This window comes from Grus americana, chromosome 9 (genome assembly GCF_028858705.1).
Source record: "Grus americana isolate bGruAme1 chromosome 9, bGruAme1.mat, whole genome shotgun sequence".
In the NCBI taxonomy this organism is placed as follows: Eukaryota; Metazoa; Chordata; class Aves; order Gruiformes; family Gruidae; genus Grus; species Grus americana.
The window spans coordinates 3367031-3388748 of NC_072860.1; the positions used below are offsets into that span (position 1 = coordinate 3367031).

At 36.3% G+C, this 21718-nt stretch overlaps 1 protein-coding gene across 6 annotated transcripts in view; it reads right to left on the bottom strand.

Annotated features, from left to right (window-relative positions):
* Window positions 1-21718, bottom strand: part of WDR33 (WD repeat domain 33) — a 71058-nt gene that overhangs the window by 29261 nt on the left and 20079 nt on the right. For 2 of the 6 annotated variants that reach the window (XR_008578351.1, XM_054835972.1), the window contains exons 3-8: window positions 21108-21176; window positions 20552-20656; window positions 19807-19902; window positions 19174-19325; window positions 17302-17399; window positions 146-168 (exon numbers count right to left, since the gene is read on the bottom strand). Coding sequence is in view for 5 of the 6 variants with exons in the window: in XM_054835972.1 (XP_054691947.1) it covers window positions 146-168; window positions 17302-17399; window positions 19174-19325; window positions 19807-19902; window positions 20552-20656; window positions 21108-21176 (543 nt within the window). In the remaining variant the exon portion in view is untranslated. The other 4 variants (XM_054835974.1, XM_054835970.1, XM_054835971.1 and 1 more) reach the window with 3 other exon arrangements.

Below are 21718 nucleotides of genomic sequence, written 5' to 3' on the forward strand. Positions count from 1 at the left end.
ATAAATATCCATGAAGCTCTCTAAAATACCATGCATCCCCATGTATCATTTAAAATTCCACAAGCACATGAATGGATCAAATAGTAAAGCTCTTCACGTGTGATCAAACAGGGAGACAGGGAAAAAGATGGCATTGAAAACTTACCAGGGATTTTGTGCGATAAAAACCTAACAAAGAAAGGGAGAGATGTCAACAGGAAGAAATGGGATAAAACAATCCAAAGAGTACTTAAATAACTCAGATATATCAAAACCAGGGGTAAAAATATGGAGAACATGTCAAAGACGACATACATGCTTTATGAGAAGCAAGGCAAAGGGGCACATCACCAGTTTAAGTGGGGTTCCAAACAAAAAGTGCTGGTAATAGTTAGTGGGAAATGCTGTTCTCTGATTCTAATGTGACAAGTAGATGTGAACAAAACAAGTAGTATTTGATTTAAAGTGCAGGGGGAAAAAAATTTCTGCATGTAAAAAAAAATAGGTGTGAAATAGATTTCCTATGACAACATATTAAGGGACTGTTCTTTCAAGATCAGAACAGAGGATACAATAACTAAGCAGACCCCACCACACCATATTATGGATAGATTGACTACTACTTTGAACCCTGTGCTTCTTGAAATGACTACCAGTTAGATTTTTTTTTTCACTGCTGACTTCAAAGGAATAAAAAAATAAAAAGATAGGAATGTTGTACTGGCATTTAAGTGTGGTGTTTCCCTCTGTGATGCAGTCTATGACTGAATTTCTATTTGAATCTACAGGTACCTGCACTCAGTAGCATGTCACAAATTTCCAAAATAAGCACAAAGGAATGATGTTGAGGTTTGCAGGAAAATATCTTAAGAGCATACTGCAATTATAACTGCAGCATATGGTCTCATGAATTAAGGGCAATTTTCATAAAAAAATAGTTGATTAGAACAGGAAAATTTTCTCCCTAGAAGATGAAAAATATTAAATTCAAATGCCACATCTACACCTGGAGCAAATAACTCCTGGATGTTACTGCATGCCCCTCCATGTTATCACCAGAAACATTGTCTAATATTTCAGAATGAATTTTTTCCAATTAAAGGATAGAAAGAAACTTTGTTAGTCAAAAACCTTACACTCCCAGGGAAAAAAAAAAAATTTAAGTCTGAAATACTTTTTGAACTCTAAGCTAAAGTTTTAAAAAAGCTTCTTAGAAAGTTTATACAAAATTCTAGAAAATATATAAAAAGCCAAATGACATGGAGAAAAGAATCCAAGACAGAATGTCCATCTATTCGTAAGTGCATGTGTAGCAGAAAAAGAACAATTCAGACTATCTCCTCAGCAATGCTGAGAAAAAAGAAACTTTTAAATTTTTCTGAAACAATGATCTTGCCTGCAGTATTTTAACTCAGTCTTCTTTGTTACAAGACTAGCACAAAAGCAGTAGTATTAATACTAGAGATTTTAATTATCAGTATTCTGGAAATCAAAGTTGAAAATATAAACAATTTATCTATGGGACTTTTTTCCTGTGTTTTGGAGCATTTGTTATATGAAACCACCACCACACAAGATACCCGCTAAACTTCCATCATGCACATCATCTGCAGCTATGTAAAAAAAAGTGGGCTCAAAGCACCAAAAGAAAATGCCAACTAGGTTATCAATTTAAAATAAAAGGCAAAAGAGAACAAGTGTTCACTGGGCAGATGTGATTCAGAAAGAAGCTCTTTCCTAAGGAATCTTTAGACTTCTCTCAATGCTTTCTGTAGCAGCTTTTTAATGTTTTTAATCTTACACACATCAAAAGAAAGGAAATACAAGAGTATCTTTCCAGTCTCAGAAATGTAGAAACCGGTCCACATGATAACAATGAACTGGGTACATATATGAAACTGCAGAGATAGGAGAGAGAAGCTAAACGTGGTGCTTTTGGGAAAATGCAATACGTTCGCAAAATAACAGGAAGAACAAAGTAGGTAGGTTAGGCACATAAATAGCAAGGGAAAAATCATCACCAGTAAAAGGCTGCTATCCTGACCCTTGAGTAGAACTGATCTGGGCTCTTGAAATAAAACACCTTTTACACTGCTGTCTGTGCTGTGTAGAAATAGCTACACCGAGAAATGGAAAACTGCAGTATTTCTCTTCTAGGAAGCTGGACTTCAGAAATCTTCTGTAAAACAGAATTACTGATAAATTGAGTCAGTGACTGTGGGAGGGGTAGTAAAGTCTCCTCTTCACTTGCACAGATAAATCCCCATACGCAGTCTCATTCAAATATTAACAGAAGCAGAGACCCCAAAAAAAGATGACTTTCATGAAAGAAGGTGGCATCACTTGTTTCAGAAAAGGCTATGTAAGAGCATGCCATTGCTACTGAAGTAACCACTGAGGAAACTGAAAAAACAAAAATACATTTGTTGGCAAAATGATGGAAGGTAACAGTTCTGCCAATTTTACATTTTGATTTTTAATGTTTCTGTTAATACAGCAACCCTGTATTTGGGAGCATCAAAATAAAAAAAAAAAGGAAGCTTTAAGAGGTATAATCCCATGTCAACAGTTTATTTTCAGTGCAAGTTACAGTTATTGCTTTAGTACACAGAATACACCTTCATTACACTAATCTCTATTTTTGGAATACATACTCCCTTGTGAATGATCTGCTGCTAGAAGATGCAGTTTTACAAGCGTCAATGTGTCATGAACGTGATCAACTGTGACGCAAGCACTACACTGGAGAAAAAGGTACAGCCGGCAGAGAAAACACCGGGCTTTAAGAATAACAGATTCTTCATCTGTTGGACCTTTGGCATTAATCATTTGTATGCCATCTGCAGTATCCTAACCTCCTCAAGAGAGCACATCAATGAGGCTGGCTGTGCCTTTGTATCAAGGTATCTTTCACAGAAAAGAAAACACTAAGGGTTTTAAGTTCTTTTACACAATGTCTACAGTGAGATGCAGTATGCATGACATACATTCTATGGCAAAATAAGCAGCAAACCCCATTATTCCTGCTATTGTACAAACAAGTAAGCTTTTACAAAAGTGATAGTAGTTTTTAAATAAAAGCCTGATCTATCTATCATACAGTTTTATGAATAGTCTTGTCTGCTTCTGAGCAAAACTTTTTCTGTGAGGGAGAGATTTTCTAGAAGATTAGTGCAATTTACCAGCTTTCACTACCAGATAATTTATTCAGACTGATTGGAACTAGAATTATCACACGACATCTGGTCAGTAGAACTTGTTACCTAAATCAGCAGGGTTACCTGTTGCTACCATGCAGATGTTGAATTCACAGTAACTGGCATCAGAGAGACATGGACCGTAATAAACTGAAAAATTAATTCACTTTTCATTCCTAAGCTCACGTCCTCCCTTCTGTGCAAGGATGGCAAAGAGTAGACATGTCAGGAAAAATATTCTGATATTCTTCATGTCTAGGAAATGCAACATTAATTTCTAAGATTTTTAATATGGCACTTCAAATTAAAAGTAAAATTAAGTTCTAATTAAAATTCCTCAAATTGTTAATTTTCAAATATCACTACTAAACTATGTTTGTTAGATGTTTGTGATAATTGCTGCTCTAACAAATTCTTCTAAGTATTTTTCAAGAAAACCTGCCTCATGCCTATTCCTTACTTGCATTTTGACATCTTGCAACAAAGTTAAAAAAAACTTACTCAAATATCAACATTCTATTGGAACAAAAGTTATTAATTTGCTCAATAAAATATCATGGAATGGGTTAAAAATAACTTCTGGTATTTCTAGTAAATAATTTCTGTGGAACAAACCACCATTATTTAGAACCTTCTTTGAATATCAGTAAATGCTATGGCTTGCCACATACATTGCAGTGATGATACCTGATAGGACAGCGTTCTGCAGAAACTAATGCAACTTCAACCATTGTGCAAAACACAGAGACTTAATTGCCAGAATTTCCACCCGGACTTACTAGGAACAGACATCCTCATGGCGTAAGTGTAGACTGACACATACCTAGTAAGTGCTCTTAGGGAGAAAGAGACTGTATATTCCCTAAGAATTCAGTGATGCAGGAAAAAGTAAGTGGCAAAGTGGGAGAAGCACGCAGCATGTGAAGGAGCCTTTGAGCAAGCAGCATGGTTTTTTCAGACAGGTAATAGTAGTTGCATCTCTACAAAAATGGCTGGCAGAATTGCACCTGCTATTTAAAGCCTCCACCATTCCAGTTTTATAATGTGAACACAGAAATACCTAAAGTTTAGTACGAGCATTAAAATTTCTGATTGCATTTTTAGAAAAGCCCTGCTTGAAGTTGTCAGCAAATGCAAAAGTCACTGCAGAAATGACAAATCTAACATGCTTATGTAGGTGACTGGAATGATAATTTTTTTCTCCATTCCTCTGGAAGCAAAGGATATTCCTGATAAGCTGGGAAAAGTGCAAAAGCGAGAACCTACCTTTGCCCAAAGATCTCCAGAATACAACTGCACAGTACAAATCAATGTAACGTAATAAAAGAATTGTCTGAGTGAATTCAGCTTTTTACGTTCCTAGTCTTAATACCATATGCTTACTTGTAAGTCTCTTGAGAACAGCGACTTCCAACAGGAGAACGGTGATCCACAGAAATCCATATTCATCAACATTATCAATATTCCTAATCACTAGATTTAGCAAACTAGTCAAGAGAGTTAATGATTTGGAGAATGTATGTATTGCCAAAGAGAAAACACCTTATATATTCATTTTAAGTAGGTGGATTTCCTGCTAGGGAAGCAACAAAGAGTTGTTGCTGTTTGAGGATTTAAGAGCATAAAGCAAGATCTGTAGGGAAAAGACGTCTTCTTATCCAAGCTTCTGCATCCTCAAGACAGCTTGGTGTGGCTTTAAAAAAAAACACAACAAAAACCCAACCCTTTTTTCTAACTATATCACCTGGTCTAATTAAAACCATTATTTCTACCTATGAATTATGCATGGATAAAAAAGAGCAGAAGGCAGACAAAGAAAAGGCAGGATTCTTCTTGACCAGGCACAAACAGCAAGCAGTAACACACTGCGCTGTCTCAAGCTTCAGACCTAGTAAACCTTTAGAAAAGGGACGTATGGCCAACAGTTTTTAGGTCTTGTAACTAGGCTATATACAACTATGCTCAATAGCTGTCCAGGTAGTATTTTTCATGTGCAACTGCTCCTTGCTACTGATTAATTACAATTCAGAAGGGGGAATTTTGTCTACAGATTTTGAAATGTGTTACTGTTTTCTAAACTCATCTGTAGTACAAACACCAGAACAAATCTGGCTTGGACTTCTCAACTGTTTGAAAAGTAGTATGTTTCAAGGCAAAGCAACTTCTAATTTTTTTTTTTAAGATAATTGCAGTCTCAAGATTATATTTAATATTGTGCAGTCTTCTGTTAATATGTTTAAACTTGAAAATTAAATAATTTGGTTTTAGTCATAAAGGTCAGTCAAGACCTGGGATAGGTGTGGGTCTGAACAATGAAATATACTACGTAGACCAACTTTAGCTTGTAAGAAAAAAAAATCTCCAATGCCCATTTCATCCAGACATAAAGGCTGATGTATGCAAACACATCAGGTCTTCTTATAGCTCCTTTGGAGAACTCAGAAACGTGATCTAAAGAAATGCATCTTCAAGAATAGCAATGACAAAGCAAATGGACAAACCTAGGCTGCTTCAGTTTAGGGAGTAAAGCAGTTACCTAAATTACTTTTCTTCTTTCAAGGCAAACATTTTCAATCTATTTTAATTGTGCATGTGCTTTAGAGCTTTAGAACACTGCCTGCACAATCTATTTCAGGACTGCATAATTTTGAAACAAACAAGAAAGCAGCAAACGAACACTAAGTCCATAAAATATTCCACTGGGTACCATTGTAAAGGCATACTTAGAGAGATTGCCTGAAATTACAATTGCATATATATGTATAGCTATGTATCTATAGATATCTTTTTACCTCACTTATTACTCAGAAGGAGCTTTGAAGACGCTGACAGCGTACTATCACATCTTCCATTGTATTTACAACAAATTTTCATCACTTGTAGGAGGACTCTAAGCAATACTCAAACTTCAGTAACGATTCAGTTGAACAAACTATTAATCACTATCGAATGACCAAACATTTCTCATCTGTGGCAAAAATTCCACTAAACATTAAGAAATCTTTCCAATCCAAGTAGCGTGCATTTCCTCAGGCACATTAAAACCTGGAAGAAAAACAACCTCAAATAATGAATTTTTGATACAGTCTTTTGCAGGTCAGTTCCTTGTCATATATGCTGGTGTACAGCTGAAGGTCACTAAAAATTAAATCACTAGGAGTTTTTTGTCCCTTTGTTTCCCCTTTGGCAAAACAGGGGAATTCAGTATCATAAGATCGCAGGAAAAGTCAGGTTGGAACCTTAGAAGCCTCTTATTCAACCTCCTGCTCAAAGCTACTGGGTCAGACCAGGTTGCTCATGGGTTTATCCAGTTTTATTTTGAAAGCCTCCAAGGACAGAGATTGCACAATATCTAAAATTAGGCAAAACTCTCACACTGTTCTACCGCACTAGTAACAGAACAGCTAAACCCTCCCCCCCAAACTGAAAATGAGGCCCTCCATCTCCCCAGTAGGAATTGCATTTTACATGTGTTTTCCACTGGACTAGAGAAGGAGATAAAAGTTCTAAAAAAAAGAAAATAGTTTAACTTTACCATAATACTTATTTTTCTAATGGCAACATACCTGGAACATCAAATTTCTGGGGTTCCCATTAAACTTTTAAGTGGGAAATTACTTACCTCCAAATACCATTTATACATCAATTTGTGCTATGAATCTCCAAGTATTAAAGAATCATAAAAATTCTCTTTTCAAAGGAAAATGTTTTACTTTCATCTGAAATCCTACGCCCCATCTCAGGACAAGTTTCTCCCATGGTAAGTTTGGGGAGTGGGGGAGGGAAATCAGCTCTTCATTGAATTGAAAGATGACACTCAGATTTTTTTAATCTTTAAGTGTACTGATCATTTATAGAGCCAGGAAGAAACTCGACTTTTGATGAAAAATAGTTCTCAATGAGCATTAGGCCTTCTGTTAAGCAAGGAAGAATGCTGAAGTCTTGCTATGCAAATTCTCAATCTGAGGACAGTACGTACTTATCACAGCTACTCTTTCCTTAAATTGTAACACACACACACAAATAAAGCAGAATAGGCTCATCTTGGAGAAAAGAGAAAGTCGTCAGCTATAAAGAGAAGTTGAAATGTGGAAATATTAAATATTTAACTTGATTTTCCCTAACATATAATAATAGTAATAATAGACTGCATCCTAAGCTACATTTTTCATCAATTCATCCTACTCTTTGTTTGATGGCTAGCATAGCTGCAGTTAAGCTCCTAATTTATCAGGTGTTCTGACTCTTTTTACAGGAAGGTTTTTTAAAATTATGGAAGTTTAAAAGGTAAGATTTTAATATAACATTTTAAATATTTTCATGCTCTATCATTCTAAATAAAGAGGCAAAGAAAAAAAGCTATTGTGCATATGGCAGAAAATATGCCTCTGCCAGCACACAACAGAAACCTGGGTTTGCTTTTTCCTAAAAGATAATGTTTTTCCCAATTTTAAGCAGCCAAAGGAACACATTCCTCAGTTTTTTTGAATGGAAATTTTAAGTTTACTCTCTGAGATCTTGGGGACTTGGTAGAAGCACCTCTTCTAGTCCTGTTACAGTTAACTTTCAATTTCTCAGGTCAGGTTCATATTTAAATAGCCATAGTAAGTTCCCTTTAAAAGCTTATTTTGGTGAGCAAAAAGGTGCACACACAATTTCTATGAATGGTCAAAACCAGTTAAAGATAACTTTCTGTCTTCAAAGACAATGTATGCAAGATACTTGCAGTCCTTGCCTTGTCTACACCAGAAAATTATACTGAAGTGATACAACCACTTCTTTATGTGGCTGTAGTTATATATGGAATAGCTCTACCTAACTACCTGTCTTTATTGGAGCAAAATCAATTTATACACAATATAACCAATATTAAGAAAATGTTGCATTTTTTTTTTAAAGGTACATAACTAACCCATGCTTTAAAGTGTTGAACACAAGCCAGAACTTGACAGATTGTGTAATGTACCAAAATAATGTCTTGCAGAACTAGAAATATCAGATGCTTCCACTGAGATGACAATTACAAATAGTAATCCAAACTGTCTGGGATGGAAGAAATGTTAAACTTAGTCTGAAACTTTTTATATGATAAAAATATTTTGAAAAGTTGTAGTTTTCACCTATATAGCTGTACTTCTAATGCTTACAGCTGTGCTTCTTTGAAGCTAAGACACTTAACAGCCCTATCATTGCTCAATTAAAAAAACCCTGTAAAAATATTTTCGTCTATAAAACATGAATTTATAAAACTTCCAAGACAGTTACTTTACCTGCAATACACAGATATACTTTCAGCAGTAAAAATAAAAATGTCTTCCCTTGAAAAGTGTTTTGTTTTCAACAAAAAGCCTTTATCTGAAAACAGCAAAATTAAATGACAGCTTGTATTTTCACTGTGAAATGCTTCTCAGTCACTTGGAAGGTTCTGGCACTGTACTTTGAAAAATAATGTTTATTACATGTTTGCTTATTTAACATAATCAGCCACTTTGTGCGGAAGTGTGCAGAACTTGTATATGTATCAAGTATATGCCTTGATCATATTCTCAACTGAAGCAATCCAGAGCTAACCTTAGGTCTGAAGAGAAACTATTAGATGTTTCAGTTTTAGAGCTGTTAAATCTACAAAACTTGGGGGGGGGGGGGGAAGGGGGAGAAGGAAAGGAGATTCACATTACTGCTTACGGACTATTGAAAAAAAAAAAAAAAGAGTTTTAATCAACTGGTAGACAGCTTTCTCCTAGTTGCAGTAGGAATGATGGTACAATTTGCTCACTAAAATAGCATTCCATACTCATCTTCCAAATGAATACAGAATGTGTTCCGAACTCTACTCGGACACATGAACTTGAGTCTCTAAGAGTCATGACATAGAGCACAAAATTTAAAAGATATTAGGAGGGAAAAAAATACATATATGTATATGGGTACTATTATTACACATTTTCAGATACACATTATGGTATATATCCAGACTCTTCGTACATTATATACTGTCTGCATGTGTCTGAGTGTCAGTGAGTCATAAAAACCCAGCCTCTTCTCTGGCTGCTATGGCGGCTGAGTTTGCCCTGATTTATCCCCACAATGCCAGGAGCAAAACTTCTGTTAGTTTCCACCACCTCATTCTCATCTCCTTACTCACACTGCCACTATCTTTTCTCAATTATTACACTAGCTGTTGTTTTATTAAGTCTTTTCACACTGACACAGCCTCCACTTTCCTCCCATTTGCTATCCTTCTCATTTCCAGCCGCCTATCACCCAATTTTTTTCAGGATTCTTATTTATCCCTTTCTCCTGGTCTGCTATACAATCCCATTTCAGCACATTCTCCTTTGACTCTGTTTCTTCCTACAAACACAACATGTGATGAGCAGAACTAGCTTTCTTATGAGAACGTAGAAAGGAAAAATATCACTGTATTTTAAGGAAAATATTTGCAAGCTATCTCTCCATCTTCCAGTGCCTGGCTGTCCATATGAATGTGTAATCTTATGTACGAGAACTACAATGTGATCCATGTGATTTTAAAAAAAAAAAAAAGTGTCTCACTACTAAAGTTAGACTATCACTCAGTGCTAAATGTACTATAATAGGAAATAATTTGAGTATGCAGATTGAAGTGATGCAAAAGAAAGTATCGAATGCTTTCTAAAGTCTATGCTTACCTAGAGGCACAAAAGTTTTTAGTACAGTAACTACAGGATAAAAAAAAAAAAAAAGTGGTCCATTTAATCCACACACAAAATAAAGAGTGGAGTCAAGGGGCCTGCAAGGAAAGTTTCTAAGGACTGACGTGGATTATTTTCACTAGGGAACTGTGGTTTTTATTTTTTGAAGACTTTTACCTTTATTCTGAAATAACATATTTCTGTAGTTACACTCGAAATGGTATGTCAGATTAAAGATTCCATTAAAAAATTAATTTCCCAATTCTGAGTATTTATCCACATAAGATTTTATCAGAGAAGATGAGTTACTAACATAACTTGCATAAGGCTAACTACAGATGATTTTGTTGTGTTAAGAACCTTTGATATGACAAATACGGGTAAGTAGACACCAGGAAGCCACCACCCTTAATACATACAACCTGCATCCTTTTCAACAATTACACTTGAGCTACGAAAAGGAAGGCTAGTATCATCTTAGCATCAGTATTTAAATGCCCCTGTAGTTTGGGAATTTTTTCCATCAGTATCAATGTAATCCGCCTAAAAAGGTTTTTCTTTCTCAACAACAATGAGCTGGGCTTGAGGACAAAGCTCACTGCTGCACCAGTGGTTCTCACTGTAGGTGAATTCCTGACCACTCTACAGAGTATCGTGCCATATTATGTTTACTTCTATATGTAGTCACAACAGGTGACAGTAAAGTTCTCAGCACTAAAGTACTTCTACTAACCATAAAAAAGGTTTCACCTAATTTAGTATTTATCTACCCTTTGCAATTATCAGACACAAAAAGAAGCAGATGCAAGAAATCTTAATGATGCAATCATAAAGCTTCTGAAGGCAGTATCATGTATTTCAGCAGCACTAAGTGTCAGCTGTCCTGTGAAACGCTGGGGTTTCTCAATATTCCTCCAAGCTTAACAAAGCATATTTATTACAATTAATAGCTTTTTTAGTGTAAACTTTGCCCTTGGACTCAACATGAGACATTATATAGAACTATACAACTTCCACCTTCAGGGTAATTTTCAGGGAGGAAAAGAGATTTCAAAATTGAATCTGAAATAATCTCATTCTTGCAAAGAGCTGCTTCATTCTTGTCTCATGAAAAGCATTGGCAGAAGCATCTGGTATAACTTTTTTTATAGCATGGTGCTGTAGCTCATCTTTCACGATCTCTTTCATTCATCGAGAATTCTATACGTTCTTAGTTATTAACTTTTCAGGATTTTTAAAACACTAGATTCTACATGAGAATCAGAAGTCTAAGACTTAGTATGTTGTACTTCAACGTTACTCAGAACTAAACTGCAATATAAACCAAGTGCTTTTAGGCATATCAGATGCAACTAGCTCTGACAGCAGTCTTCAATACCCTCTAATTCTCCTGGCATTGTTTTAGGAAGCAGAGCAAAGGCATCATGAAGCTACCTCCTAATCACTACCTTTTAATCAAGAAACCAAGGACCTTAAGTACAGTTGATCAAAATAAGTTTTTTGTCCAATCCAGAACACTTCACAAATAGAAACCTGACATAAGTCAGCATAATAGGAAGTTTCTTTCTCAACTCCCAGATGGATTTTTATATTTAACACAAATAGAGTTAGGTATTTTAACAAGTCTACCTCTAATATTTTCCTATACAGGGAAAACCATAATGCTGTAGCCTTGAAAGTCATATTCAGGAATAAAACTGAGTAGCTAGATGACACCTGAACACTAATAGCTTCAAGCAAGAAGAGACTGTATTCTTCCCATCTAGCACAGGTTATACCTACCACCCTAGCAAGCAGCAATGACTGAGGTTATCTATGAACTCAAGAAAGTGTATATGTATTCACGCTCCAAGTCCTTGGTGTTACTTAACTCTGGAAAAAGTGTAGAGAAAGATATTGGGAAAATATATTTTGCATTATAACTTCCATTTATGAAGCCAGAAATTGTATACAGTATTTCTAACTCTTAATCTTACAAAGGCAACTGAGGTTTCCTAGTGAGTTGAAAAAGTAAATGAGACTGTGCAGAGAATCCTCCATGAATGCAACCCCAAAAAAGTGGCATCAGGGCTCCTGCATCACCAATTGTGAAAGTGATCTGAACTGCTCATGAAGAAAAAAGAACAAACCCTCACAGATTCACTATTAATATCCCTGTGAGTGAGTTCCCTAACATTTCTTGTGTCTAAAACACATGAAAAGTTTGATGCACGGCCACAGTACAACTGTACCTCAAAAGACTTAGCTGCAACTTATCCCTCTCCCTCATCCCAAACTTCGAATCTTCGTGAGTCTTCATTGCCAAAGCAGAGACCTGGAACATAAGCTGCCACTAAAATCTACCAACAAAGATATTTAACTAATTCAATACTAGCATTTCAAAACAGCTATTCTTTAAGTTCAAAAATTCAAGGACTTCCTTCTCTAGATTGATATGGTTGGTGCCAGTATCAGCCAGGTCTCATCTTGGGCTTTTGTACTGAGGAAAAACCCCTCTAAAATTCATTCATGTAGGGAGGCATCAGGAGACTAAAAGACATATCAGCTATACTTGAAATCCTAACAGCCCAAAGAAGCAAGCCCCCACAAAAAACTGAAGGTTTAAACACTACACCTCCTTACAAGAAACACAGTAACAACATACATGCATTTCTTGAATTTGTTGGGTTTTCTCTCCCTATTGAGAGCAGGAAAACAATAGAGAAACCTCACATAAAGGGCAGACAGACATAAACAGCAACATCAGGATTTTTTCTCCTTTTACATTATCCATTGTAGAGTTCAATTGCATTCCAGGGAAAGGTAACAGTTTTAGAAGCTACAAGCTTCAAAGGCTAAGAGATGAAGATGTAGTTCTGGTTAGTTCTGGTTCGCAGGTTCCTTTTAACTACTGAACACATCATCTCTGAATTTAAGTACAGGATTTGCTATTTGACTGAGGAAGCGGATGTTGAAAACTCTGAAGAGATCCTTCACTTTCAGGCAGAAAGTGCAGAGTACACAAACCATACAACAGATTTAAACAACTAAAGACACTTGATGGTATTTTATTTGCTAATGAAGATCCAGAAATGGAGTAGAAGTAATAAAATATTCTCCAGTCATTTCAATATGACTAGTTGTAGAGACACTTTTTCAGAACTTATGAGCAGATGAAAAATAAGTTTCCCCATGATTGCTGTGACATCTGCATGCATGTACACATACACATGTTATTTTGTAGGTGATGAGTTTTTGCACTGGTGTTATGCCTGAACAGGAAATTGCAGGCAGAACAATGTTATATTAAAGACAGGCAAGAGACTTTCCTTAGAGTAAATCACGTACTAGTAATAAATCACGTTGTTACAAATTGCAAATTTTAAATCCAGACAGAATGTAAAGGAATCATGATTGCTTTTAACCGTTCAAGTTAGAATAAGAAAAGTCTTTTGCTAAATCTACCACATTGGCTGGAAGATCATTTAGCCTATTACTTTATTTTACAGCCAGAAAATAGAAAAATTTATCTACAAAATACCAAATCCTGGGTTACCATCCTTCAGAGAGCTAGGTAGAGTCATCCTCCCCAAAGACCTATTTAAGCCATGCAACCTTTGAAATCCTGGGAACATATAGCTCATCCAGACTTCTGAATGGAAACCTTACAGTCCTCCCAAGCACACGCTTCTACTGGATTTTGTGTGTGTGTGACTGGGAAAGGAATGAGAAGGAAGGACAGTAGAACTGACAATACTGGAGTGTTTGTAGCCTCCTAACCCATGATTTCATGCTGAAAATAATTAAGGAATCATGTGTTTACTAACGATCTACCCAAAATGTTCTCAGGGATACATTACCAGACCCAATACCCAAAGATTCACAGCCACCAGTCCCATCATGGGTAACATTAATTTCTCAATAGAAATAAAGCAACATCAAGCTTTTACTGCATACATTTTTTCACTAGATGTAATTAGCATTATTAAAAGCCATCAGTGTGTATGTTCTTATTGAAATGGGGACTGTTTACATGAGTCCTGGCATTAACTTCAGTGCAACTGTTTAGACTAAAGACCTGATAGTGTTTTATTATAAATGCCATTATTGGAAATGCCTTTCAGAGTAAGAGACTGACATGAAAACAACATATCACTAGAGACTGTTTTCCATGTCTTGTTATCTTAAGAAAGCATTTTTATTTTAACATCAATTTGATTCCTATCAGTGCATTTTAGCAAGTGCATCAAATCATACTTGTTATAATCATCAAGTGCGTAATACTACAGAAATTAACGTAAGCAAAAACTACCAGTGCAGAATTAGGAGTACAGCACCTTTACCTTGAGAGAAAAGACAGACGGTAATTGTGCAGAGGGGAAGCAAGCAGGTAAGTGACTGTGACAATGTCATTTCCCCCACCTTCAAGTTCTTCCAAGATAATTCACTTGAAGATGGATTACTTAAAGATGGTTCCCCAAGAAATGGAAGATTTTAATCCTATTTATTTCTTTACGGTATTAAAAAGGAGCCTGATAAATCTGCACAAGTTTCTAACAAAATGCCCAAATTCCGCTTACTATGCCCTGGAAAGCCACAATGGTAGAAGAGCAGCGAAATAACACAAACTAGAAAAAAGCCAGGCAGCAAAGGGACTCGGAGCCAGATTAAAGAAAAAAGTTCCAGAACTTCTGGCATTATGTATGAAGAACAAAACAGGGTGTCCTGTTTATTTTCATTTTGACAAATTAAAAGGAAGCTGGACAGTTAATAAGCGTTTCTCATACAGCCCACATATTCATGGCTTTAACTACTGAAAGAATTGTGCAGCCTACTGTAGGCAGCTGAAAGAACTCCAGCAAAACCTTAAGTCCTACGTAATTAACCACTTACAATTTGTTTCTCCAATCCTCTTTGGAAGGTAAGGCTAGAATTGTTCCTTCAGACCAGTTTCAGGTAAAGGGAACAATTTCAGCAAATAACAGAGATAAGTTATATTAGTTCATTCCAGTGCAAACAAGAGCATCTGTAACAAGTCTACAGAATCTTGTCCTTTCTCTATTGGCAAAGCTTATCCCAGTACCTTTAATGCTCTATAGAATTGCTTTAAAAGCATTCCTTAGCATTAAAGTCCTCAAGTCTGTTTTTTAAAATATGTTCCTTGTTACTGAAAAATAAGTAGGAATAATATATTGATATTGTATCCCTGTGAGAGATAATATTTTTTATTAATGCATCTGACTGTAAATTGATAGTTTTATTTGATTTTTATAATTCTGTGTGATAACCTGCTTTGGATCTACACTACACTGTAGAATCTCTTCAACTTTACAGCACTATTATTAGCCAGAATAGCTGAAGCATGGTTTGTGAAAGCAGGAAGTAAAAAAATTCCTTAGCATTGTATCTAAACACTTTTTGTACGTACTGAAATATATTTTTAATGAAGTCCCACCAGAATTTTACTTTACAGATTGGAATGGCAATGGCATGAGTATTAACACAGTTTGAAGGCAAAAGCAAAGCAAAGTTTTACAGGTCACACTCCTAAATATGTAAAATCAGAATGTATGTGGAGAAGCAGAAAGCTAAAGATCCATTTCCTAAAGCCACAAGCTCTAAACTCCAAACAACAAAATGAAACCTTGTATTTTCCACTAAGCAAGCTACTAAGTGTTACCCATATAGCTCCTTCCATACGTCTCCTGATCACATTTAACAATAGTGCTAGGGATGAAAACCAAACCAAACTTGCATGTTTTGCAGAAACATCCTCCCTCCCACTCCCCAACACTCAGGGTTTTGGGCATTATTTCTGTTTTGTTGTGGGGGATTTTTGGTGGTGGGGTTTGGGTTTTTGTGGGGGTTTTGTTTTTTCTTATCTGATAGCTGAAACAAGGAATAACCTGTCCTGTCCAATTTTATCCAGAGATGTAAAGTCTTCAAAATATTTTCAACTTACATAACAGATGAAGTGTATTGTAAAGATATTCTTTATAGAGCTATTTTGCAAACTAAAAAGTGTATTTGAGATGTATAAATGATAAGAAATTGAAGTATAAGTCTATTTGAGATATAGTCACAACCACAATGTTCAAGTAGGCAAGGTAACAGAAGGAAATATAATGCAAGTTCTGCTCTTCATAGCCTAAATTAAATACTTTACTCCTACTTTATGCAGAACGTTAAAAGAATATAGAAGAACTGGAGGGAATTTTATAATCTTGACGTCTATGCGTGGAGACAATCCCTATTTCCTCCACACAGATTACATAAGTAGTTAGTACAAACCTGGAGGAGCATAGAGAATGTGCTTAGTGCAGAATTTCTTCTGTAAAGCATCAAGCAAAACAGCCCTAAATCCATTTGAGTCCTTCCAGAATAACAGGTGTAAATGATATAGCCTAGAAAATTGCTTGCCAGTGCCTGCAAAGAACACATCTACCATAATGTCTATGCACAGATTCTGTTAGAATATTATCACTGCAAGAATGCTGGAGCCCAGTATCTTTTCAAAGCAGTGGTGTTTAAGAATAATGCATAAAACAAGACGAGAGTTTAAGAGTCAAGAGAAACAGGGAGAGCTCTACTTCATAAAATACATAATGCAGGTCCAATTTGGAAGCATGATTTAAAAAAAAAATCCTTAGTTTAGGAAAGCACTTAAGCTCACACACCTAAAACTGAAATTCCATGTTTTTATTGTATACCTTGTTTGCAGTTTATCTGCATGTCTACACCCCTCAATCTCATGGCAGTCTTTCATATATTCTCCTATTAAGTTATGTACCTTTGACATGTTCTGCAAGAAAGGAATACTTGTCAGAAACTATCATTATTGCTCAGTAAGATTGTAACAAGAGAAGAAGAAAGCTCAACAAGGCCAGTGGAAAGGCACCAGAAGTTAGCGTATACAGATGCTGGGACAGAAAACTATTGATCCAAAGCTAGGATTATTTGCACATGCTATGCATGAGGTGATCAAAGTTTACTTGTTTTTCTCTACCTAAATGCTCTCCCCCTCTTAAGGACTGAGAAAAAGTAACTACCTTGCCTCCGAAGAAATCAGAATGGAAGGCACTCCCATGAAAAGAATGGAATCCTCTGCATGAAGATGTGTGTTCTGAAGTAGCAGTGGTCACAAAGATTAAGCTTTGGAGAAGGATAAATGTATTCCTGATGTAGAAACAGCTGTTTCTACCAACATTACCAGTAGAAAAATGTTCTTATATCCACCTCCATTGTTTAGAGCTTAAATGGACAGTAAACAGAGTAATGCCATTGTGAACTGCAGTCTGAGTGTTATGAGGCACCTGAAGCAGCAGCCCAACAAAAACTTGTTTGGAGGATTTAAGACAGGGATGTAATACAAAAATTGTAGACAAGCTGATACTTCTGTATTGTGAACACCTAGTTAAAAAAAGGTTTTCCCCCTCTTGAAATACCCCAATCAGTACTTTTGGTACACATACCTCGAAGAATTCTCTCCTCATGGCAACGTAGAAAGTCCCAGATTCTAACAGTGCCGTCGTCAGAGCATGTAGCAAATTTATTATCCGTGGGTGAGAAACTGTTACATGAAGACACACAGCAGGGGAAAGAAGTCAGCATTTAACAGATTATCTATGCTTCTCAGACAGGGCAAAATTATACTGTAATGTGTTATACACTGAAGGATGCATTTGAACATAGGGACTTTTAAGTGAATACAGTGCCTGCCAAACGACACTTCATCACAAGACATGAATTTAGCATAGGATTACTATCGCATTGCAGTCCCCTGTCAAATGAGAAAAAAATCCGGAATTTATTCTTAGCACCTTCCTATCTATGACTGCACACGGTAGCACCTTCTCTGCAGGATGAGAAGCAACATCAATATGCTTTGGTAATTGTCACCCTAGATTTTCATGTTTGGTAATACCATAAGAAAGTGACACTGTGTAGAAGCACAGGAGAACAGTTCTTAGGAAAAAACTCCTCTTCAGCCACAGGTTCTTTGCAGCAGAGAAGCAAAAATAAGGCAAAGCTGGTCACAGGAAAATGCTAGTTGGATTAACTGTTGAAAAAAATTGTATATAAAACAAGCATACCACTTATTGTAAAAGTAATTTGGAAAAAATCCCTCTTATTACACCCCATCAACACCATGAAAAGAATCCTACAGACATAGAAGCAGCTTCCAGATTGAGCAGTCAATATTGCTTGATGAAAGTCACTGGAAAAGCAAACAGTTATTTAGCCATGTGATTAGGGCCAGAACATCTCCAGCAACTGACAGGCACTCACTTCCTTTCTGGTGCAGTGAAAGACCATGAGGGAGCCCCCGTGAAATCCTAGATCTTTATGATCAGGAAAGGGCTTAAAATAGTAGAGAAATTCAGTGTATGGCCATGATAGTCAGACAGTAACTGAATGCAGTGTAAGCACTTCTCATAACCAAACTCTGCAGAAAATGCTGCACCCTATCAAAGAAAAATGGTGACTTTAGTGGAAAGTGATTTTGTGGCAGTGAACCTTTATCACCAAGGGCCAGCACCTGAACCCGAAGAAACACTGCTTTAGCTTCATTTTGGATCTGCAGCTTCTCTTCAGGCTTACTTTAAAAACATTTCCATATCTTACTAAAGATTATGTGCAGGTTTACTTTAGAGACATCCTTCATTTACATCTTACTGATAGTATCACTTTAGATTCCATTTTTTTTTATATAAATAGACATTTGCACAACTGAGGCATCAACATTGGACCAAGAGAATATCCTACAGTCTTCTTTTCAATGGCTTGCTTACAGTTTCAAGCTTGAAGAACCCATTCAGTATTAACATTAGACTTCTGTATGTGGCAGTCTGCGTGGGTATTTAGTATTACTGGAAGTCTTGGCTTCACCAAGCCAAGCAGTTCTTCACTTTATTTAGTGTTTTATTATTTTGTGAGAACTATGCAGGTGTTTTATTTCTGAAGGCTTTATATTTTATTCAGTTAGATTATTAAAGACTGAATTCTTTATTTGGAATGAAATTGTTGTCTTACACAGTGCGTATAAAAAGGAATAACTGATACACATCGTCACCATATAAAAATGAAAAGAATACCAGTGCAAAATGCGGCAGACAAATACATCTCTAACATATTGCAGAGGCGGATACTGGGACAATACTAATTCAGAAAGGTGCCAGCAAAACGGTTGGAATGTGGAAACAAAAGAAAATATTGTGTTTATGTGGTGCAGGAACTTTCCCAGAATCTGACAGAACCCATGCATTTCTGCACCCAGAATACACTTAGAGAACAGTCTAATCATGGCAATAGGTACTACAGAAAATGGTATATTGTGTATAAACCTGGCCTCTCTAATCGCCTCCTTATGTGCCTGGAACATCTTGACGTTGTTCATGTTGGACTGCCAGTATTTCACATATCCCCCGTGGTCTGCTGTCAGCATCCACATATCATTGTGTGACCAAGTCATAGCCCTTACAGGGCTGTCGTGAGCCTGTAAATTCAGAAACAAAACTTCTAGCAAACATGTTCAAATACTATCTGACCCACACAAACACAAAAGTTAGTAAAGTTCCTACTTAACAGCTGCAACAAAGAAATGAAAACAGTGATGATCTAGAGTCAAAATGTTATTGTGGAAAAAAAAAATTCACTTGCTCTGCATACAATGGTCTTCTAAATAATAGATGTAGAGTATTTGCATTGTGTTTCCAAACTGTTTCTTTATTAATGCAAATACTCCTAGTATGTTCTTGAGAACAGTTAGTATAGCATATGGAGATGGAATGTGAAGCATTAAATGAATTGCCTACAGCCACAGTCTGACACGGGGTCAGAGCAGACTAAAAGGCCTCTAAGGTTCCCATTACCGCACTTAAGACCACAGACCCATGATGAGTAGGGTGAAGATGTGTTCCTAAAACATGCTCCAAGACCTCAAGGAAATACACAGAAATCTTGATAGATGAATTTACCTGCAATATCGTTTCAAAATTGAAAGTCAGTCCATTCCATAAAGTGAACTCTCCACTAGATGCGCCAGTGACCAAGCGTCTCCCCTCAGGAGTCCACTGCAAAAGAAAAATTTAACTGAACTGTGCAAATATAACATTCAAATATTTCTTCACAATCCTCCAAATAAATCATAAGCTGCTTCCAGGGAATCTGCAGAACTAGAATTTACTAGATGACCTTCTAGAGGATGTAAGATAAACAAAAATGCAGAAGTGTGCCAGAGGGCTTTTGAGTTTTGTAACAACCAAACAAAGCCCACTGTAAAAGCCATGAAAAAATCTAGTCATAGAGAAGAAAAACAACTTATTGGCACCAATACATCTCCAGCACACAATATTCATACTAAACAATACTGCTGACATCATGGAAAAGTTGTTAAAAGATGCTACAAGAGTCAAACAGCGCAAAGACTGAATTGCCTTTTTTTCTCTGAGTAAAGATAAATTAGCCTCTACAAATGGAAAAAAAAAATGTAGGCAGTGCACCTCAAACTCCAAGTAAGAATTATTTTGTACTTGGACCTTACCATTTAATTTCCTAAAACCCTCCACAGAAAGACTAGACACAGGAATAGTCCATACATTCCACATGCTAGTTTTATTTGGAAATGCTTTAACTGTTATCCTGTTTCTTTCTTCAGTTAAGAATATCACTCTAATTTAAAATTAAGACAATACAACTAAGTAAATCCAACACTATACTCACCCTGACAACAAACACTGGGCATTTTACTTTATTAGTAGATGTCCGAACAAATTTTGTTGTTACAGCATTCATAGGGTTGTTCAGCATTCCTATAGGAGGGACCAACTATGAGAGAAGAAACAAAAGATTTAGTAACGACATCTCTAAACTGCAAGAAAAGCATACATTCTGAACACTCATTTCTGGAAAAAAAGAGTTTTTACTTTCCAGGGTTATTATCAGAAGTCAGTCAGTAGAAGTGTTCAAAAGACTGCATGATTTACCACCTTGAACATCCACAACCAGCATCTTCAAAACCAGCATCTTCAAAACCAGCTTTGCAAGCTCAGTGCATTATGAGAGTTCTTACATCCAAAAATTAAAAGCCTATCCAATTTCAGGTTCTCTTTGTGGACATGGATTCCAACAGAACAAGATAACAGAGCGAAGATATCCTTCATATCTTTAAGGCCTTGTGTGGACAAAAAGATAACCTCAGCTGACAGGCAGAATCCTTCCAATTTTCTGGACAAATTTTATCCACAATTTCATCGGGGAATAGAAAGAGTATACTTACGTCATTATAATATCCTGCATCAGGCTGGATTGCTCGCATATCTCGCTGGTCTCTCTGCCATACTCTATTCTGGAAAGAAGAAAATAACTCCTAGTTCATACCACCACTATACTTCATTGTTACACAACAGAAAATAAGGAATACATTGACAGCCCATTTGGGAAATTGCAAAATGCTTCAAGGATTTTAGAATAAACTCAGTTAAAAGACTTTGGTCTCGGCAAACCTGTAGAATTTGTACACCATAAGCAAAAGATTCAAGAATGTTTAAAGTCTTAATTTCATCAGACTAAAGCAGCTTAATTGCAGCTTAACAATATGAGAGGAGCAGTCCTATGTAATAAGCCACATTATTTAACGAAGATGATTGGCACTTTGCTGCCCAGGCTAATAAGTACTCTGTGAGAAGCACGTTCAATCATTTCAAAAGCTCTACATTCAGGATAAGCATTTACACCATTAGGAGCTGTGTTGATGAACTCTAAATGAAATCCCACACAGTGACACGAGCTAGAAAGGAAGCTTCTGCAGCTGAAGCATAAAGATAACAATGCATTCAAATGGATAAAACTTAGAAGACCAAGGGATAAAAATGTCTTCAATTAGTAAAT